Source organism: Perissodus microlepis, chromosome 3 (assembly GCF_051167445.1).
Source record: "Perissodus microlepis isolate ML-2025 ecotype Zambia chromosome 3, ASM5116744v1, whole genome shotgun sequence".
NCBI classification, from domain to species: domain Eukaryota; kingdom Metazoa; phylum Chordata; class Actinopteri; order Cichliformes; family Cichlidae; genus Perissodus; species Perissodus microlepis.
Window position 1 is genome coordinate 48495062 of NC_140463.1, and position 18806 is coordinate 48513867.

Genomic DNA, 18806 nt, shown 5'->3' on the forward strand with positions numbered 1-18806 from the left:
GTCATGTCTTACACTTTGTTGTACTGATTTTCACAGGTTCATCGTGGTCACCTCAAAAGCGGTGAATATCACCATCAGTCCTTCATGATGCTTCAGTGAGAAAATTGTGACTTTAAACTGAACGGCGCACCCTGGTGGCAACGCGGTTCACCATGAAAAATGAAGATGCTTTTGAGGGGCTTGGAAAGTTTAAAAAGTCTTGAAATTGAATTTGAAGTGCAAAAATACAGGCATGAAAGCTTAAAGTGCGCGATCACAATAAAGGTGACGTTCAGAGACTGAGTGAGTGATCTGAGAACTCATCAGCGCTCATCACTGCCTTCACTTACTTGCTGCTATGGGTGCAGGAATAACACAGTTATGCAGTTACTTTCTCAGTCTGCTAGAGCCTCCACTTGAACGCAAGAACCTTCATTTATCTTCTCAAACGGAATTCAAAATGTTTTTTACAAATTGAAGGATTAAGATATAAATCGTAGAAGCATCGATCCACACATTCAAAGAAGAACAACCCAACAAACTCTTCATAAAACTCCAAGAGATATGAAAATCTTTATTTCTGTCTATTCTGTGTTGTTAATAACATCACATCTTCACATAGTAGCAAAAACATATTAAAAAAACATTAATCTCAACATGCATACTGTACTTCAAGTTTCTCTCATGGAAAGGCCAGTGTTACTTTTATAGTATCCTTTCCATAAATATCATAAATATCTTTACCCATGTAGTGGAATTATTTCATTTTTTCATTTTAGTTAACAAGTATAATGTGACCACATTCACTTTTTATCAGGACAAGCTACACCACCACGGTGGTTAGCATACAATAACACTGCCTTGTTCTCAAAGCTTCTTGCTAACTGTACTTTTTTCTGAGATGTTCTCTTTAAGTAAGGATACTGAAAGTGTAAGCAGTGTATACGGTCACATCACGTGCTTAAGGTTGTGTTAGCACTGATAATTCCTTCACAGTTCTTTAAAGATGCTGAAGTCATCATATCAGCTGTAAATGCAGTGCTGCTGCTGTCCTTACGCTATACTTTCAAGCATCACACTTTCTTACTGACCAGTTTATTTCCACTTTTTATGCTCTAGTATGGTGTGACTGAATGAAGTCAGCAAACCAAATTCTGTCCATCTGAGGATGAGAAAAAACTTGCATGAAATGGGAAGCATGAGATGAAGATGGCTCCTATGCTTTAGACGTGGCACTGTTTCTGCCATTGTAAGTACGCTAATGCTTGAAAGATCCATTAAAAGTCTGACACTTCACTCTTCAGCTGGAGCGTCCATCAAGTTTTACATTCCAGGTTTCCTCGTTGGGATTACGACTCAGACGATGATGTGAAAAATTAGTTATTACATTAAACCCATAAAATCAACACTGGCAAAAAAGCCGTGCACTTCACAGAACAGCTTTCTATGGCCGAGCAGCTCCTGCAGGTGTAAGGTGTAGGTGTCACAGCACTCTGGTCCAAAGAGTTTATGTGCAGCATGCAGACAGAAAATGGCTTTACAGAATATGACTGAATGTTGAGGCACCAAAACACACTCAGTCTGCCCCTCAGTCTGATCAAGAAGAAAACCTGGCTGAGCGCTTCATAACATCAGTACGATGATGTCCCAGAGGCCATGTTCAGGTTATTCTCCCGTCCACACTGAGCGGGCGGATCAGTGGAGTCTGCATTAGCTTTAACAGAAAGGTCTGATTTAAGCAGGTAAGCTGAATAGACAAGAAAAGCTAGAAAGCTTTATCAACTATAACCCCAGCGAGGACCTTGACAGGTGTCTTGTGTACAGGTGAAGGCTGGACAGTCAGCAGGATACCTTCCTAACATTTGTCATTCCCAGCATTGAACCGTTTCCTGGCACAGCCTCAGTGAAACAGAGCATCGTTTCCACCCCACAGTTACAGACAGGCTGTGCTTTTCTTTGGTAACACCGTCGAAAGAGAAGCCCCGTGTCCTCTCTCAGTAGCTGCTTTCGTGTCCTGTCAGGATGTACAGGCTGCTCAGTGCTGACGGGTCATCAGTCGGTGTGCTCTGAAGGATGATGTCTCTGCACATTGTCAGCAAATGAGAAGGAGATGAGTTGTAAAGGAGAACCAGAGAAAGGCAGTACTAACCTAAAGCCAGTGCCTCCACCTGCTTCTACTCCTCCCACCTCTAGTACTAACACTACTCTACTGATACTACAGCCACTGTAGTTTGACTTTAATGCTACACACTGGTACAGTACTGGTACACTTACTGGAGTTTTACTCCTGTTCCTGCTCATCACCACGCCTACTACTTTTTTAAACTTTATGATAAGTGTGAACATTTACACAACAGCATACAAACAAGTTTAAAGTAGAAAAAAGGAAGCAAAGAGCTGAGAAATACATAAAACATAACACAGAAGAAAAAGAAACCTTTGCGAGGATTCCTTCTACACCCAGTTTGAGTAAAAACTAACTGAAACACAAGGAAAGAAGATAAGATCAACTAAATAAGGGTTGGCACAGTTGTATAATAATACTTAGTACTGGCAGCCACCAGCGCTAAGCCTCAGCCTCCCAGTAGACACACCTATGGTACCGATTTAAAATCCTACATGTCTTTGTTCTCAGGTTATCACGTTCACAAACTTTGGTGTCCACGCTATTTGCCTGCCAGGCTGACAATGATTTAGATCACAGAAATCCAACAACATTTTTAAGCTGTTATTCCTGGTTTCACAGTGGAAAACTCCGGGTAACGTCCATTATCTTTGCTACTTCCACATGCTACTCTGAAAATCACTTCCAGGTCTATTAACAATAGTATCAAGAAAAATAATATCCTGATTACTTCTGATGTACTAGGATTACTAGTTTCTCACAGTGATTGATAGCTCTTGTCAGCATACTGTTAACATACCTGTTTGTTCCCAGAACTCTGAACACACGACTGTCATCAGTAATTTCTTGTGTTACCTGCACATAAAGTGAAAATTCACATGTGTAATGACTTAGAACAAATATGATAAGCACATGATACGAGCTCAGCCAACACTGGATGAATTTACTAGTTCATCACCTCATCTGAATGGAAACTCCTCCCTTTGAGGCCATGCTTCCAGAACGCCAGCACACTATCCTGCAAGCAGACTGACAGAACAGGAGGTGTCACTCAGCTTTCAGGACACACATCAGCTCTCATTCACTCTGTTTGTCACATCATTATTTCTACCTAGTGTTTCAATGGGGAAGTCAAAGACTATTTCTGCAGCCAGCTGTCTGGATGGAAGTCCTTGCAGGTTCACGATCTTTACAGTTCCTGTCCAAACGGTACACAGATTGAGAATGAGCACGAAAGACATTTGAAGGATTCACAATATGCGAGGGGACTTACTTTCCAAGGTGATGAGAACAGTGTCTCGGTCCAGCTGGGTTACCTGCACGGCTCTGAGTGCTCCACTATCTCCTGACGCACGGAAAGAGGGAAGCTTGTTGAAACAAGTTGAAGCTTGAAGCTTCAGGAAGTCAGCAGAGAAATTCAGAAACGGTCCTACCTGGCACTGGAACAGGAGCGCCGTTCAGCTCTATAATATCAAACCTGAGCTGTTGGCCGGTTGGTGGTTTATCATTACTACAGTCTCTCACTCCAACACACAGCTGAGGAAACTCATCTGTTGCCAACACCAGCAGTTCAAATATCGGAAGAGAATCTGGGAGCCTGATGGCGAGTTGCTGTGAAACAGTCACCAAGGAAACAAGAAAAACTAAATAAATTCTCATGATGGTTAAGTGATGCTTGTTAAACCGGAGCTGAACCTGTTCATACAACCGTCCAAAACAGCACAACAGGATTCTTGTATGATTAGTAAATTTGAGATTAAAGATAAACCGATGCCATCCACCCATCCATCCATCCACCCGTCCGTCCGTCCATCCTGCCATCCACCCATCCATCCATCCATCCATCCATCCAGCCGTCCATCCATCCATCCACCCATCCATCCATCCACCCATCCATCCATCCATCCATCCAGCCGTCCATCCATCCACCCATCCAGCCGTCCATCCATCCACCCATCCAGCCGTCCATCCATCCAGCCGTCCATTCATCCACCCGTCCATCCAGCCGTCCATCAATCCATCCATCCATCCATCCATCCCAGTCTGTGGCAGGGCTAACACATAGACACAGACAACCATTCGCACACATTCACACCTATGGGCAATTTAGCGTTTCCAATGAACCTGTCCCCTAACTGCACATCTTTGGACTGATGCCACTTTTCCATAATGTTGTGACACAGGCGTGTTTCTCCAAGCAGCACTGTGTTAGGACTGCAGACAGGCTTAACACAGAGCTCTGTTCTCACAGTACATACATTATCTTCATGGAATGTGCGAGACATTCACAAAAAACCTGTCAATTAGTCTGCTATGTGATCTAATGGTGCATGCTGGCGTTGAACTGTGTGCTGATAACACTGTTCCTGTAGCACAGAAAACACATGGTAACCATTCAGTTACACGAGCTTGGACCCAGAGAAGGTGCTGTTGGTGTTTTTGGACGGCGTTTATACAACGTTTCTTTTATTTAGTCTCTAAAATCTTGTTGGGTTTGAATAAAAAGTATGCATATGTTATTAAAAAATCAATTACATTCTTCAGCTTCAGATTCTGATGTGCTGTCTGTCTACTTTTATGTAATTCAGGTCTAATGGCTGGTTTGCATTGTGGAAATCGGGTTAGAGTTAGAAAGGAAGACATTTATTCAGGTGGCAAGTTCGACATATCTGTACAAACCTTTAGATGCATGAACTTCTGAAGAGGCTCATACCACAAGAGTAAAACCAGGCCAGATGGGACAGCCCCGCACAGAAATGTGCTATCTGTGTATGGGTTTCTTGCTGAAACAGAGAGAGCAGGACTAAGTGTCTGCAGTTGTTCTCCGTGAACAAACAGACTGACCAGAGTAACTCGGCATTGCTTACCTACACTGCACCTCCTACAACCTTTAGTGTCAGGAATCTTTACAGATATGGCAAACTTTCTGTGGCCAACAGAGAATATCCAGGTCAGAACAAGCAGACAAAATTGGGTTTACAGTATCCTCCTTCCTCAAAATCAGGTGGTAGCATCATACATGACATTATTAATGCTGCTGCACCTACAGCTCCTGTTTCCCTGCATCTGTGATGGCGTGTCGTACCTGAGACTGATCCGCTCAGTGAGGCGGTTGGTGCTGAGTGACAGGCTGCTGTGTTTCTTGTGCAGATGTCCTTTCTGTTCAAACAGAGCTGGCAGGCTGTGCGAGTAAAGCTGGGACGACTTCCCTGCAGGATGGAGCCTTTTTAGAGCAGCATATTATCGAGTGGACACAATGTTCTCCGTTTGTGTCACGCTGTTTGTTACCTGATACGGACATCAGCACATTGTTCATAACATATAGCCATATACATCGCTGAGGGAGGAGCTGTGGGGAAAAGACAAGCAGTTCACTGAGACTTCAAACATCCAGCTTCAGTCATCAGACTGTTCCAGAAACACCATTTCCTGGTTTTCAGTGCTCCTCCTTTCATCAGGAGCTGCACTCCTTACTCAGGTTTTTCAGGGTGATGCGATTAATGACTTGCACTTTTCTGTTATTACTTGCATTTTTACACAATGCTCTTCTACTCTGACTGACACTTTCAACTACCAGCTTAACCGCGCATCACTCTTTCCTACCTCAAAACGACCAGTTACACATGTCTGCATGAATTCTGCACGCACGTTTGCACTACAAGCTGCACACAAACACGTGCACACATCCATGATTTACTCCAAACCTAACCTTCAGCACTTTTTAACTTCCAACCCCTTCAGTGGAAACATCGGGAGAGGTTTGCCAGATTTAGGGTTTGCAGTGTTATTGCAGTGTTAAGCATAGACTGGTTTTAAGGAGGTCGCTCCTTACTGGGTTTATATTGTCATAGTATCTTATGCTGCAGACCTAACCTGCGCTGGACCGAGTTATTCCTCCTGCACGTCTGTGCACGGATAGTCGAGCATCTTATGAATATAGCCACTTGACCTTTGACCCATTTCAGTATAAGATATTGTGAAAGTATTAGTCTTAGCTGACTTTCCTTCGTGTTTCTAATGTTCTTGTGTTACTAGTAGCCCTGATGTTTCCCCTGTCTGACCTCTGTCTCGTCTATGTGTTGCTCAGTTTTCTGGTGTGTCGTGTTTTTGTCCGCATTCCCTCCTTTTCCTCTCATCGCCGTCATCTGTGTCCAATCATTTTAGCCCGTACCTTGATCCCCATCTGTTCATCTTTGTTCTAATCCCTGTTTTGTAGCATGTAGCATGTCTTCCACACATAGCTCCTGCCTCTGTGCTCATTTTGGGATTCTGTTTTGTTGTTGGCTAATTTTGTGGACAGCTAAAGTTAAAGCCTTGGTTTTGCTTTGCTGACTTTCCCTTGGTGCTTTGCAAATAAGTCGTCTTTCCAATAACTTCACCAGAATGGTCATGTAAGGACATGTAATAAAGGATTCAGGCCAGTTAAGTGGAGTGGACAGCATGGCTGTTAAAGCATTATACAGATGTGAGAGAATTACGATCTTACCTTCTCTAATGTATCTTCATGAAGTTCATTAAGGTTCAGTGTGTAGATGCCTTCTTCTGCCCCAAGAATAAGATACTGATCTAAGTAGGAAAAGTGTTTATATAAAGAAGTTTCCATCAGCACCAAACACAGACACCATTACCATCGCATCACAAGGTTCAGACACCAGACCTGCTTTCACTTTGGCTGCTATCCCCATTAAGAGTGCCTCTTTGTGCTACAATGTCAGGCAACAGCACGCACATGACCCATGCTGTGTGCAGGCACCTGGCCACTACAGTGCCACATCACATTCATTGTGACACATTGAAGGACGTGCACATGTAACAAAGAGCATCTCTGCACAACAAGACCATCTTAAAGAGAACACAGCCACATTTAAATCAGTTACAGCTTTCCTTTCAAACAAGAAGTCTCCTTTTCATCGTACCTTGCATAAATGAACTGTCTCCTCACATTAATATAAACCTGTTATAAACCTGCTGCTGTGAGATTTCTGAGAAAACGCTCTCATTACTCCACTATGAAGTAAAAATAGAACCATAGACCAAACCACTGACCTCTTGTTTTGGGAAAAATCCAGGTGACGGCGCAGTTGATTTTTAGAGGGCAGCCATTGAAGACTTTAGAGAAGCAGGCTCCCATCTACAGAAGCAGCAGAGCAAATGAATCACGTATGGTCTGGCATGTTTAGATTGACTCTTCAGTTTAGGTATGTTATCTTTCCAGCAAAACCAAACTGGCTGTTATACTTTTATTCAAAGTTGCACAAGTAATTTTTCTGTTCAGTCATCCAGGTCACGGTAATCTGAGGAGCTTTGTCTCCCAATAGGGCTTAAAATCTGGGACTCTCCACCTACTGCTCTTAGAACTGAAGGAGCTTCTCAGATAAGAGATGAAACGTCCCGACTCTTTGTCTTTCAAAGCTCCTTAGATCACAAACCAGTTTTCACAAGAGTTACTCTAAAAGTGAGGAAGTAGTGAGAAGGTGCAGAGGTTTGTGGAATCCGTTGGCAGGACGCAGCCATTAAAACACACGGTTGTACGTGAGGAAGCATATCATGTTAGTCATGAGAGCTTTGGGCGTAAAATGTTAAACTTCACACTTACATGGACTTGAGGGGTGGGAGGAAGGCCATGACAATCAGCGCTCTAAAAATGTCAAAGGTTACACATAACAAATGTTATTATTTTTTGTAAATGTCACAAATCAGCATTTTGACTGTTACACGGTGTGTAGTCCGACACCTTTAAAGGATCCAATCATTAGGAAGTTATAAGGTTAGCAAATCACACAGGCTGATATGCTGAGGCAGACGTGTGGCTTCCACTTACATCATCCTTCGTCTTCCTCCTCAGTGTGCTCCATTCTGGTGATAGTGGGGTCTCTCGCTTGGGTGAGGAAGCAGTAGTAACCAACTCTGCTGGCACAGCGCCCTCCGCTGGCCGACACATTTCACTGCAGCCCTTTGTGATGTCCTGAGTGGCCGAACACCTAGCCAAGGCTAAAAAGAGAAAGAGATTTTTGTGGGACTCATTGTGAGCTTGGTCAGCTTTAAGTGGAACTATTACGGTCATAGCTGAAGTTAATGTATGCATTAAGTCATGTCTGCAGTAACTGCAATATACATTATTACATGGTATTAAAGTTCCACATCACGACATCAGTGATATAGCAAAACCATTTACATTCATTAGCGTACAAAACAACAAGCAAGCGCAGTGTGTCAGCCTGAAAAAGCAGATACTTTGACAACCTCTAAGAAAGTACAAAGATGACTATAATATGCAAGAAAACTGCTCCTGCTGAAGGTGGAAACAATAAACAACAATAATAATAATGGCTCGGATTTATATAGCGCGTTTCAAGGCACCCAAAGCGCTTTACAATTCCACTATTCATTCACACACTGAGGAGCTGACAGGGCAGACTGACAGAAGCGAGGCTGCCAAATCGCGCCATCGGCCCCTCTGGCCAACACCAGTAGGGTAAAGTGTCTTGCCCAAGGACATAACGACCAGGACAGAGAGCCCGGGGATCAAACCGGCGACCTTCCGGTTACAGATACGCTTCCCAACCCCCTGAGCCACGGTCGCCCCACAAACGTGTTTCACCACTTGAGGCAAAAACACTCCATCGAGTACAACCAGATTACGATGGCACACAAGGAGGAGACACTAACAACATTAAGCAGTTGTTCAAAAAGCCTGAGCCAAGATACAACATCCCAGGTAGAAGATAACTTTTTATTTTATGTGATGATATTGTGGAGTTAGAAGGTGATTTACTTTTCTGTTAAAGTGTTATATGTTATGTTTTGAGCTTTCTACGATACTTTCGTCCTTACATTTGTCTAATTCTGTGTAACTGCTCTGCACTCTAACTCTGCTGATGCAGGCGCATTGTAACAATTCAATTTAATTTATATATCAACAAATCATCACAACATTTGCTTCAAGGTGCTGAATAGTGTAAGGTAAAAAACCCTACAATAATACAGATAAAACAGAAAACCCAACAATCATATGACCCCCTATGAGCAAGCACTTTGGCCACAGCGGGAAGGAAAAACTCCCTTTTAACAGGAAGAAACCTTCGGCTCAGGCTCAGGGAGGGGCGGGAACATGTGCTGCGACCGGTTGGGGGGAGAGAAGGAAGACAGGATAAAGACACATCAAGCAACTTATAAGGATAAATGTGCAGGCAAATTGTTTATATCCAGCAAAGCTGAGAAGAAAACTGGACACCGGAGAGAAGAACTAACAGAGGCCACACGGCGGCTGAAAGAGCTCTGAGAGTCTGAACAGGGCGTGGAGAAAGAGAGTGCATCGAAGAGGAGCTGAAGGAAGGCTGGAGAAGCAACAGGGAGGCAGCGGTGTCAGCATCAGACCTCAGGGCCCTTATGCAGGAAGAACTCTAAATTAACTCAATTCTAGAGCGACTTGAATATGTGTTGATTGATACGTTGAAAGGGACAGAAGAAAGAAGAACTCGAGACAAAGAAGTAGATGCACACAACATACAGTGGATGTTTTGTTTCTGCCAAAATATCGATGTAGATACGTTTCAGATAGTAAAATATCCCATATTAACAAACGATATATTTATAAAGTTCAGACGGAGGACGCGTTTAGGTTTAACATGAGTGGATTACACTCACCTAGGATTTATTGACTGTTTCTATCAATTTTTACTCCCTGAAACCAGGAAGAATATTTTAAAATTCCATCATGTTGGATTTTATACTTGATTAAAAAAAACCATATCCAATAATGATTTTGTACATTTATTTAATATTTCTAAGCGTGAGACTCGAGAAAAATACAAATAGAAAATGCGAGGAATTGAGGGGTGTCAGTAGGGGGTTTGGCGGTGGGAGGAGCTCAGACGGTCACGTCCCAACAGGTTTATTTTGTTCATAGTGAAAGGTAAGGACTCTCACTGGCTGCTATAAGCATGTTTTGACGTGTTTTCTGTGGCAGTAGGAATGAGTATAAACACTCTGCTATCAGATTTTGTTCATGCTTCAACATTCAGGATTTTGTTTGCTGTATCAGCCACACTCGTGTTTTAGTTCTTTTTTATGGCTCCGAGAGGTTGTGTCATTTCTCCAGACAACTTTTGTTTGATTTGTGCTGAATACACTGTTAAAAGTCAACAAAGGAACATAAGGGATTTTGCGAATAAAGTTTATTTTGCTTACTTCAAGATGAAACTTTGGGATCAAGACAAAACACCCTGATTTTTTGCAAAAAAAAAAACATTCTCGCATACAGAGTAAGCATGTATATATTACACACCTCTTACAAAGCAAAGGGGAATATGCAATCATATAGAGAAAATGACACATATGCACTTTGTTAGTTATAACATAAAAGGAATTAATAACCCGATTAAGAGAAACAAATCCTGGGACAGTCACAGAGACTGCAGTGCTCTGCAGCTTTGATTCTAGAAACCGACCTGAGACAGAACATCATGTAACGCAAAAAGGGACCCCAGACCTGATTAAAGATATCTCTCCCCTTAACTCTGTACATGACCTGTTCATATGCAACAAGAGTTAGATGATGCAGTATTATCCTGCAACCTGTCATAACAGCCAGATGCACCCAGAGCCTCTGTCTTCCAGAAAGATTCATGCTGTCAGGTAACAGACCCAGGACACACAAAGCTGGAGACTTAGAGAGATTAAGATGAAAAAGATCATTCATAAGGTTAACATGTATTTTCCACATGCATACAGCATATGAACTGACGTCCTGGCTTCTTTCTGACATTTCCAGCAGGTTCTGGAATAACGCCTGGATACTAGAATGAGGGTCTGGGTTAGTCTTCAGATTAGATCAAGGTTAGAATCTTGTCTGATTTCAGAAAATGAATTCATGCCAGTTTGACCAAACAGATCCCCCAGCTGATGAATTCCTGCCCTAGCACACGTATCCCACTTGCGTTCTTACCAATTAATACTTTCTTGTTATACCAGACAGAGGCTCGAGAGGTGAGAGAGGGATTAGTGTTGATGAACTGGTGAGCTCTAAACTAAGTCTCTTGTACAAAAGCCAAAAACTGGACCTTTAAGGCCTCTAAAGGTGTAGGAGCCACTAAGCTTTCATCAGTCGCCACCTATGATGGCAGGAGAGTTATTCGTCTTAACTAACTGAGGAGCTTGCAAAGAAAAGCGTCTGGACTTCTTTAAGTTGCTTGAAGACGTTTCACCTCTCATCCGAGAAGCTTCTTCAGTTCTAAGGTCAAATGGTGGAGAGTCCCAAATTTAAACCTAGTGGGAGTTTCCCCCCCACAGAGGGACAAAAGGACCCCCTGATGATCCTCTAATCGCCTGAGCCAAGGTGTGAAACTGGGTGTGGGTCCCAATCAGCCAGGGTTTCGGGTGAGCTCATTGTGAAACCTGACCCCACCTTATCATGCGAATTCCTGAGGTCAGATGCCCCAGGATGTGAGTGGGCGTTAAAGGACTCCCCACCAATGGTCACCATTTGACCATTTGACCATAGAACTGAAGAAGCTTCTCGGATGAGAGGTGAAACGTCTTCAAGCAACTTAAAGAAGTCCAGATGCTTTTCTTTGCAAGCTCCTTAGACTACGATGACCTGGATGACTGAGAACCTTCACAGACATCTTAACTAACTGAGAGATAGTGGCATAGTATCCATTTTCTATCTCTGATAGCATATATGTTGAACCGATTGAAGGATGGCTTTTTGCCTGCCCACATATAACCCTCCACACAAGCCGTCAAGTTGCCAACAATACAAGGAAAGCTCTAAATTTACAAATCGCCTTTAATGTTTCTTAGCTTGGATGCTGAGAAACATTCGACTGAGTGGGTTGGGTATTCCCGGAACAAACACTGATAACAATGGGATTTGGAGAAACATTTGCTACATGGATCAACACTCTCTATATAAAGATCGTAGGGGGGGTCAAAGGTCACAGTTAACGGATGCTACTCTGATTTCATCAAGTATATAAAGACATCGCTGGGATCACATATGTTTACCTCACTGTCTGAAATAGTCTAATACAAACATCTGAAACTGCAACGTTATATGGGACAGGACAGAAGTTAAAAGAAAAAGTGTCTGTTTAAAGGCAGACAAAGCTGAGGTCTAATGTTGTGATGAGTACCTGTGGTGGAGTCGGCTGTGACAGCGCTGTCAGGGCCCAGTGTACAGGTCGGTCTCGGTGTAAGATCTTTGTCCTCTGTGCTGGGAGTCAAAGAGCTGAAGGCTGGCAGTGAGGCCGTAGACGGACTGAACACACTGCTCTTTCTGCCTCCCTGAGAAACACCATCAAACATGTTACTAAATACAAATACACATTACTATATGTGACAAGGCTGATGTGCATGGGAATGTTGCTCCCATGGTTTTATACTGAACACATTTCTGCATGTTCATCAGATGGAATAATGCCTCTGTGGTGAGTCATGGTGTTTCCCCCCTTCTCCACTGGCATTAGAGGGTGTTCCCAGGACCTTAGCTGTCGAGGGCATTTTACCCCTGCTACAACTGGACCAGACGATAAGCGATTAAAAACCCCATGAGAGGTGCAGCCAATGCTAGGGAGGAGGGGGGTAGTCAAGGGTGAGCGCCTGGTGGCTGGGCCCCAGCCAATGGTGCCTGGCCAGCAGCAGCCCAAAAGAAGCCTGCACTCCTTTGGATCCACCACCTGCAGGAGGCGGCCAGAGGGATTCAGTGGCAAATGGATTGGGCAGTGGTCAACTCCTTGGGGGAAAGTTTCTTAAGGTTTAGGATGGCTTAAGGAGCCATCCTAGTTGATACAACTGAGAAGGTGCCTCTGGATTGGGAGATTAGGGAGATTAGGGCACCCTAGGGTATGTTCAAAATTCAGGAGCCTCTGGGCCCCCAGCCTCCCTGTGAAGGTCTGTGCTAGGGTACAGGAAAGAAGAGTCCAGCAGTTAATGCAATCTTGGATCCAGAAAGAATAAAGCAATTTTTACCCTGGTCATGGAAGGCTGCAGCAAATCCTTATTCTCCTGGGGACATTCAAGTTTCCCCAAAAACTCAACACGTGTTTTTGGACTTAAATTGGGCATTCAAGGCCTCCCTTGAAGTGTCCTATTATAGTGTTGATAATTATCAGATTGGAATGAAAGTAATGAAGAAGCCACTTTGTCTTTGACACACTACATCCTGCTGGACTGGAACTGAACTGTTGCTAGACAAGCAACAATAAATTTGGACTCACACATGGTTTGATCGCTCAGAGACATTTCCAAGCATTTACGGAGTCAGTACATGGGAGTAGGTTTAGCTGGCTGAGGGGGTTAAGTAGCTGGCCAGTTAATCTAACGTGCATGTATTTACACTGGGACAAAGCCAGTTACCCAGCGAAACCCCAAGAGGCAGGAGGAGAGCGCACCAGTGCCACACAGAAAGGCCCCAGGTGGGGTCTGAACAAGCATTACCCACTGTAAAACCACGCCACCTAGAGGCTGGTTGGAACAAATAACCTGTACTGTACTGAGGCAAACGTAGAATTTGAGGAAGGCTAATTTAATTTTAAAGTTAGTAGAACGCACAAGCAGGAAACTGATGGAAAGTCATAATTAAAGCTTTCCGCACAATTTTCACTTTCCATTAAAACAATTATGCTACTTTGCATTTTTAAGCATTTTTTGTAATATTTAGGTGTACACATATTAAACTAGTATGGAAGAGTAGAAACTGCACATACTACAAAAGTATTTGCTCATCTGCCTTCACACGCATATCAACTTGAAGCCAATTGATTCTATACAAGTTGGAACAGCTGAATTTGATGACCTGGACAGGTGAGTGAATACCTTTAGCAACATATAAACTAGTATATAAAAGTTGAAGATACACACAGACACAGTATATATGAACTACTCTAGAGTGACCGAATTGCGACAGAGATTTTGTTTATGGTAGAATGATTCACACTCACATCAGCACATGGCACTCTCTTGATGGTTAAACTCCTGAAAGACAAAGGAGCAACAATGGTCATGCTCTAAAAGGCGAAGACGTCTTATAATGAAATCCACATCAAGCATAATAGAAACAAGCCGGACATAAAGGCAGGTGCTGGAGATGCTGAGGGTTGGCTAAGAGCAGGACATGAACAAAAATCTGAAGGAAACATTACAACAAAGCAAGCAAACACCAGACGTTCACTGACGCGGTGCTGGTGTGGAAACCTTTTAGAATGAAACACTATGAAGGAGGTAACAGTTCCCCTCCTATATCCAATGACATCATGGTTCTGGATAAAAAGAAGAAATAGAAAAAAAAAAAAACGCACTGTCCGAAATCTAGCACTAGTCAGTTTTCCACATAATGTGAGGGAATCAGCACAAGCACCACATCAGTGACAAGTAACACAAACCCAAAGAAGTTAACAAAACAAAACACGTACATTTGTGCTAAATCAAAAGTGCTCCCAAACTCCAGTTCATGGAGGTTGGGATTAGATCAGATTGAACACAAACCTGCTGATTATACCCAACATACAGACAATGGCTGATTTTCACATCAAGAATAATTCCATGACAAGCAGCTTATTTCAGGTGAATTCAGGTGGGATGGGGAGACATTGGTGTTAGGAAAGGCTAGAGTTAATGGACATGGCCTACCTCAGCTCGAGAGCTTGCTCCACACATTCCAACAGGCTCCTGCAACACGAAGACCTGATGTTTATCTGACTACAGGCCTGAACGGCCCAAGAAGGAATTAACCCAAGGTTTGATCACTGTCTATCATTTCAAACTCAGGCTTAGAGCACTCGTTTTTGTGCCAAGGGTTATTTCCAGTTTACCTACCATCAAACACAACTCACCCAGTTATATGCTTGAAGAGTTGCAGCAGGGATTATATACAGTTGTGGTCAAACGTTTATAAAGCCTTTTAATGGACTTTTAATGATTTCTTTTCTTTAATGACTTAAAAAAAAAAAAAACAAGATCTGGGTGTACAAGTTCGAATTTAATTTGAATTTTTGCAGATCCACACAGAGTCAGAGTTTATGCACTACCAGGCAAAAGTTTGGACACATCTTCTCATTTGATGTTTTTCCTTTATTTTTACGACTTTCTACACTGATGTTTTCAGTTTGTAACTACAAATATACGAAGCAAGATATATGGAATTGGAAGAAAAAAAATGATAAATAATTCTAAATACATCTTATATTATAAGTAGACTTTGCTTTGTTGACAATGCTGCAAACCCTTGGCCTTCTCTCAATGAGCTTCATGATGTAGATGCCTGAAACATCATGTTGATGCATGCTCAATCATCCAGCTAAGGAAATCCACAAAGGTTGATTCTGTTCATCTGGACGTTTTCAGTGGGAGAAACGTTTCGTCACTCATCCAGGTGACTTCTTCAGTCTCAGCTGACTGCAGGTTTCCAATCTTATAAACAGTACATTTGCATAATGACTGAAACCAGCCCACTGAAGGAACAACAACCACCGATCAGTGGCCACGAGTACCATTCACAGAGAGCCTGTGACCTGTGGTATGAGGTCCGGTCAGTAGCTTTGTCTTGTTCTAACTGCTTCAGACAGTCTGTCCCCCTCTTACTGTAAACACTTCCTGGGTCTCGTTTCAGGGGCTCGTGATCAGTTCGACTAGCGGGATGGATTTTTTTCTCCGCTTGGGTGAACTGTTTGTCAGACAAATTCTTCACCCACTTCTCCACATCCTCAGTGTGGCACTCACTGGACTGACCGATACTCAGAACAATGTGGAAGTCCAAGGAACTCAGTCAAGATCTAAGAAGGAGAATTGTAGGTTTATGCAAATTGTCAGGGTCTCTGCAGATTCAAAGGTCATCAGTTCAAACTTGTACATTAGTACAAGTTATACCACTTTGGGTTTTCTTCCAGACTTTGACAAACACCCTTGGGTGACAGGAAATGAGCCGGGGCGTTAAAGAACAACCCACAAATCACCAAGGTTCAAGACTCAAGACTCAAGACTGGCATGGACCAGAAACTGCTCAACACCAGCATCACTGTCAACAATGAAGACAGTTTTACGTCGCCATAGCCTGAGAGGGTGCTAACCAAGAAAGAATCTCCAAGCAAGAAGCTCCTGCTCCAAAATCGACACAAGCTTGAGGGAAATTTGCAGCTGCCCACATGAACAAGCCAAACGCCTTCTAGAGAAAGGTAGTTTGGTATGTTTGGAGGAGTAAAGGTGAGCCTTTCAAACCTGAGAATACTGTCAAGCGTAGTGTTGATAGCATCATGCTTTGAGGCTGTTTTGCTGCCGGTGGTAATGGTAGGCTACACAAAGTGGAACACTGCAGGACAATGATCCCAAACACACATCAACATACATCACTGGTTCTAGAATGGATAAAACAAACATGAAGCTTATGAAATCACCTTTCCAAAGCTCTGACCTCAACTGAGGTCGGGTCCGTACCAGGAAACCAACCAATTTACCAAGTTTTCCAAGAACAGTGGTTCGATAGAATTACACCAGAAGCTTGTTGATGACTACCAAAAGTGTCCAGTCACAACTTGTTAAGAAATATTTAAACAAAACTGCATATGCAGCCAGCATATATACTTTGACTCTATGTGGATTAGTGAAAATCAAAAATTAATTTAAAGATGTTGTTGTGTTGATTAAAGCCCAGAGTGGACGTAAACGTCTGATCACAACTGTAAACGATTCCTTTGTGCACATGTCATCATTTTAAAAACAAAATAAAAGAAATTAAATAGAATATACAACCATCTTTTTTTCATAAATATACATTTATTGGCCACTTTATTAGGTACACTTGTGGGTACACTCGATTTTCACCGGTCGTTGCTCATTAATGCAAACATCTGTTGGACTTGAAGTTCAAACTGAGCATCAGGAAGAGAAGTGACGTGTGAAACGAGTGTACCCATTTTCTGACAGCTGCTTCAGCAGGATAACTGTCTTAAAAATGACAGCGAGTTCACTGTGCTCCGCGGTCAAAGGTCTCAGTGCAATCCTGGATGTGCAGCAGCAGTGCATGCAATGCTATCATGTCAGTTTGAACCGAAGTCTCTAAGGAATGTTTTCAGCACCTTGTTGAATTTGGCATGAAGGCAAAAGGGTCCAACACAGCACTACCAACGTGTACGTGATAAAGGGGCCAATAGTATAGTCTCCATTATTTTAACTGGCACCTGGAAGTATCCAGACATACGGAGCATTACTTCATTATCACAATCTGTGAATGAACGCAGTTAGATTGGATCAGCTGGAGGGCAGAGGCACAAACTAACTAAACAGAGTCTGCAGTTGATTCGTGTTTTGTTTGTTTATTGGTGTAAATCGATTCATCCACTCTTACTGCAAACAGTTAACTTTTTCAAAGTTATGCAGTTAGAATAAATCGTTCTAAATTTATTTTTGTTTATTTGTTTTTACTACAGGTTACTCCTCATTGCTCTGGGAGGACACTCTGTTCTCTTGGTACCTGCAGTAATACTGTTTTCATACTGTATGGATAAGCTGGCATTCTGGCCACATAGGAACCACATGTATACTTTTATGAGTTACGATTTATGGTGCTACATCCTGGAAAAAATACCGAAATCACTCCATGTTGGCTGAACAAAGCAAACACCTGCTAAAATAATTCATGAAAAGTTTTTTCAAAGTTGCAATTCTGAAGTTTTGAAAGTTATATATGCTACCCATCAGCTGGATTTTGTAAATAAAAACAAAACAAACAAAAATATAAAAATCCAGATAAGTTAGCCTAGCCCAGTCTACAAATGACTGATGTGGCTACCACGCGCACGCGACCTTTTCCCTGCTACCTGACAGAGTAACAATCAACCACAGCAGAACACAACTTCCCTCCAGCTGATCCAATCTAGCAACTTTTTAAATGCACCTTGTTATATTATAGTGTGCAGTGTGCCAATGTGACATCTCAACAGCCAAAAACAACGATATTTAATAAGCAACTGAAGAAAGATGAAACAAAGGTCTTACGGTGAGCCTCCTTCATCTCCAGACAGACTCCAGTCATCATAACAGGCCTGCAGAAAGGAAAACCCAAACACAACCTTTGGTCAAATCCGCGTGTTGTCATGGACTGAATGCCATCAGTATACCTGCAGGAAACATGCATTACCAAGTCAGGATAAGGCTCTGTCACTTTCCTCAGTGGAGGCCCAAACTTCACCTGGTCAACTGCAAAAAGAACACAACACTGGGCTTAGCACGCTAACAATGGCAGACCAACACATTCACACACAATCCCGGTACTTTCACAGTGTTTACGGTGCACCGATTCCCATCGGTGTGCACTCTAGAGATAACCTGTGACATCAGCAGTGAACAAGGGCCGAGTGAAGTCTGCAGCCCTGACCCCACACATCAGGTGAGCCCAGATATCAGAGAATAACTACATTTTTACTCGATGAGAAAGTGTCATTGAGAAGAGACGTCTGAACACAATAAACAAGGTACCATCAAAATCATCTGGAAGAATCAAAAGGTTTATAAGCATTTAGGGGCTGATAAATCATAGCTACTGGTTTTAAATGAGAGACAAGATGACAGCTAGTTTAGAAGCTCCCACAGTAAAGCTTTTAAAAATGACATTAGATGGCTTATTCTACCTGTAGTATATCAGAGTATGACATTTGTCATTAATGTTAAAGCCTCGAACACGCCTGTGTGTGGGGAGTGAAAGCTGACA

General features: G+C 42.6%; 1 protein-coding gene across 2 annotated transcripts in view; it reads right to left on the reverse strand.

Annotated features, from left to right (window-relative positions):
• Positions 1-527: 527 nt before the first annotated feature.
• The window catches only part of map4k2 (mitogen-activated protein kinase kinase kinase kinase 2), a 43050-nt gene continuing 24771 nt past the window's right edge, over positions 528-18806 (reverse strand). The window contains exons 14-32 of one of the 2 annotated variants that reach the window (XM_084924644.1): positions 18237-18295; positions 18095-18141; positions 14735-14773; positions 14047-14080; positions 12241-12391; positions 7926-8095; positions 7701-7742; positions 7151-7235; positions 6591-6670; positions 5393-5453; positions 5190-5313; positions 4972-5030; positions 4784-4887; positions 3538-3715; positions 3378-3449; positions 3216-3302; positions 3063-3133; positions 2904-2959; positions 528-2061 (exon numbers count right to left, since the gene is read on the reverse strand). In XM_084924644.1, the coding sequence (XP_084780770.1) occupies positions 1974-2061; positions 2904-2959; positions 3063-3133; positions 3216-3302; positions 3378-3449; positions 3538-3715; positions 4784-4887; positions 4972-5030; positions 5190-5313; positions 5393-5453; positions 6591-6670; positions 7151-7235; positions 7701-7742; positions 7926-8095; positions 12241-12391; positions 14047-14080; positions 14735-14773; positions 18095-18141; positions 18237-18295 (1607 nt within the window). In that variant the 3' untranslated portion in view covers positions 528-1973. The remainder of the gene's footprint in view (positions 2062-2903; positions 2960-3062; positions 3134-3215; positions 3303-3377; positions 3450-3537; positions 3716-4783; positions 4888-4971; positions 5031-5189; positions 5314-5392; positions 5454-6590; positions 6671-7150; positions 7236-7700; positions 7743-7925; positions 8096-12240; positions 12392-14046; positions 14081-14734; positions 14774-18094; positions 18142-18236; positions 18296-18806) is intronic. The other variant, XM_084924645.1, reaches the window with a different exon arrangement.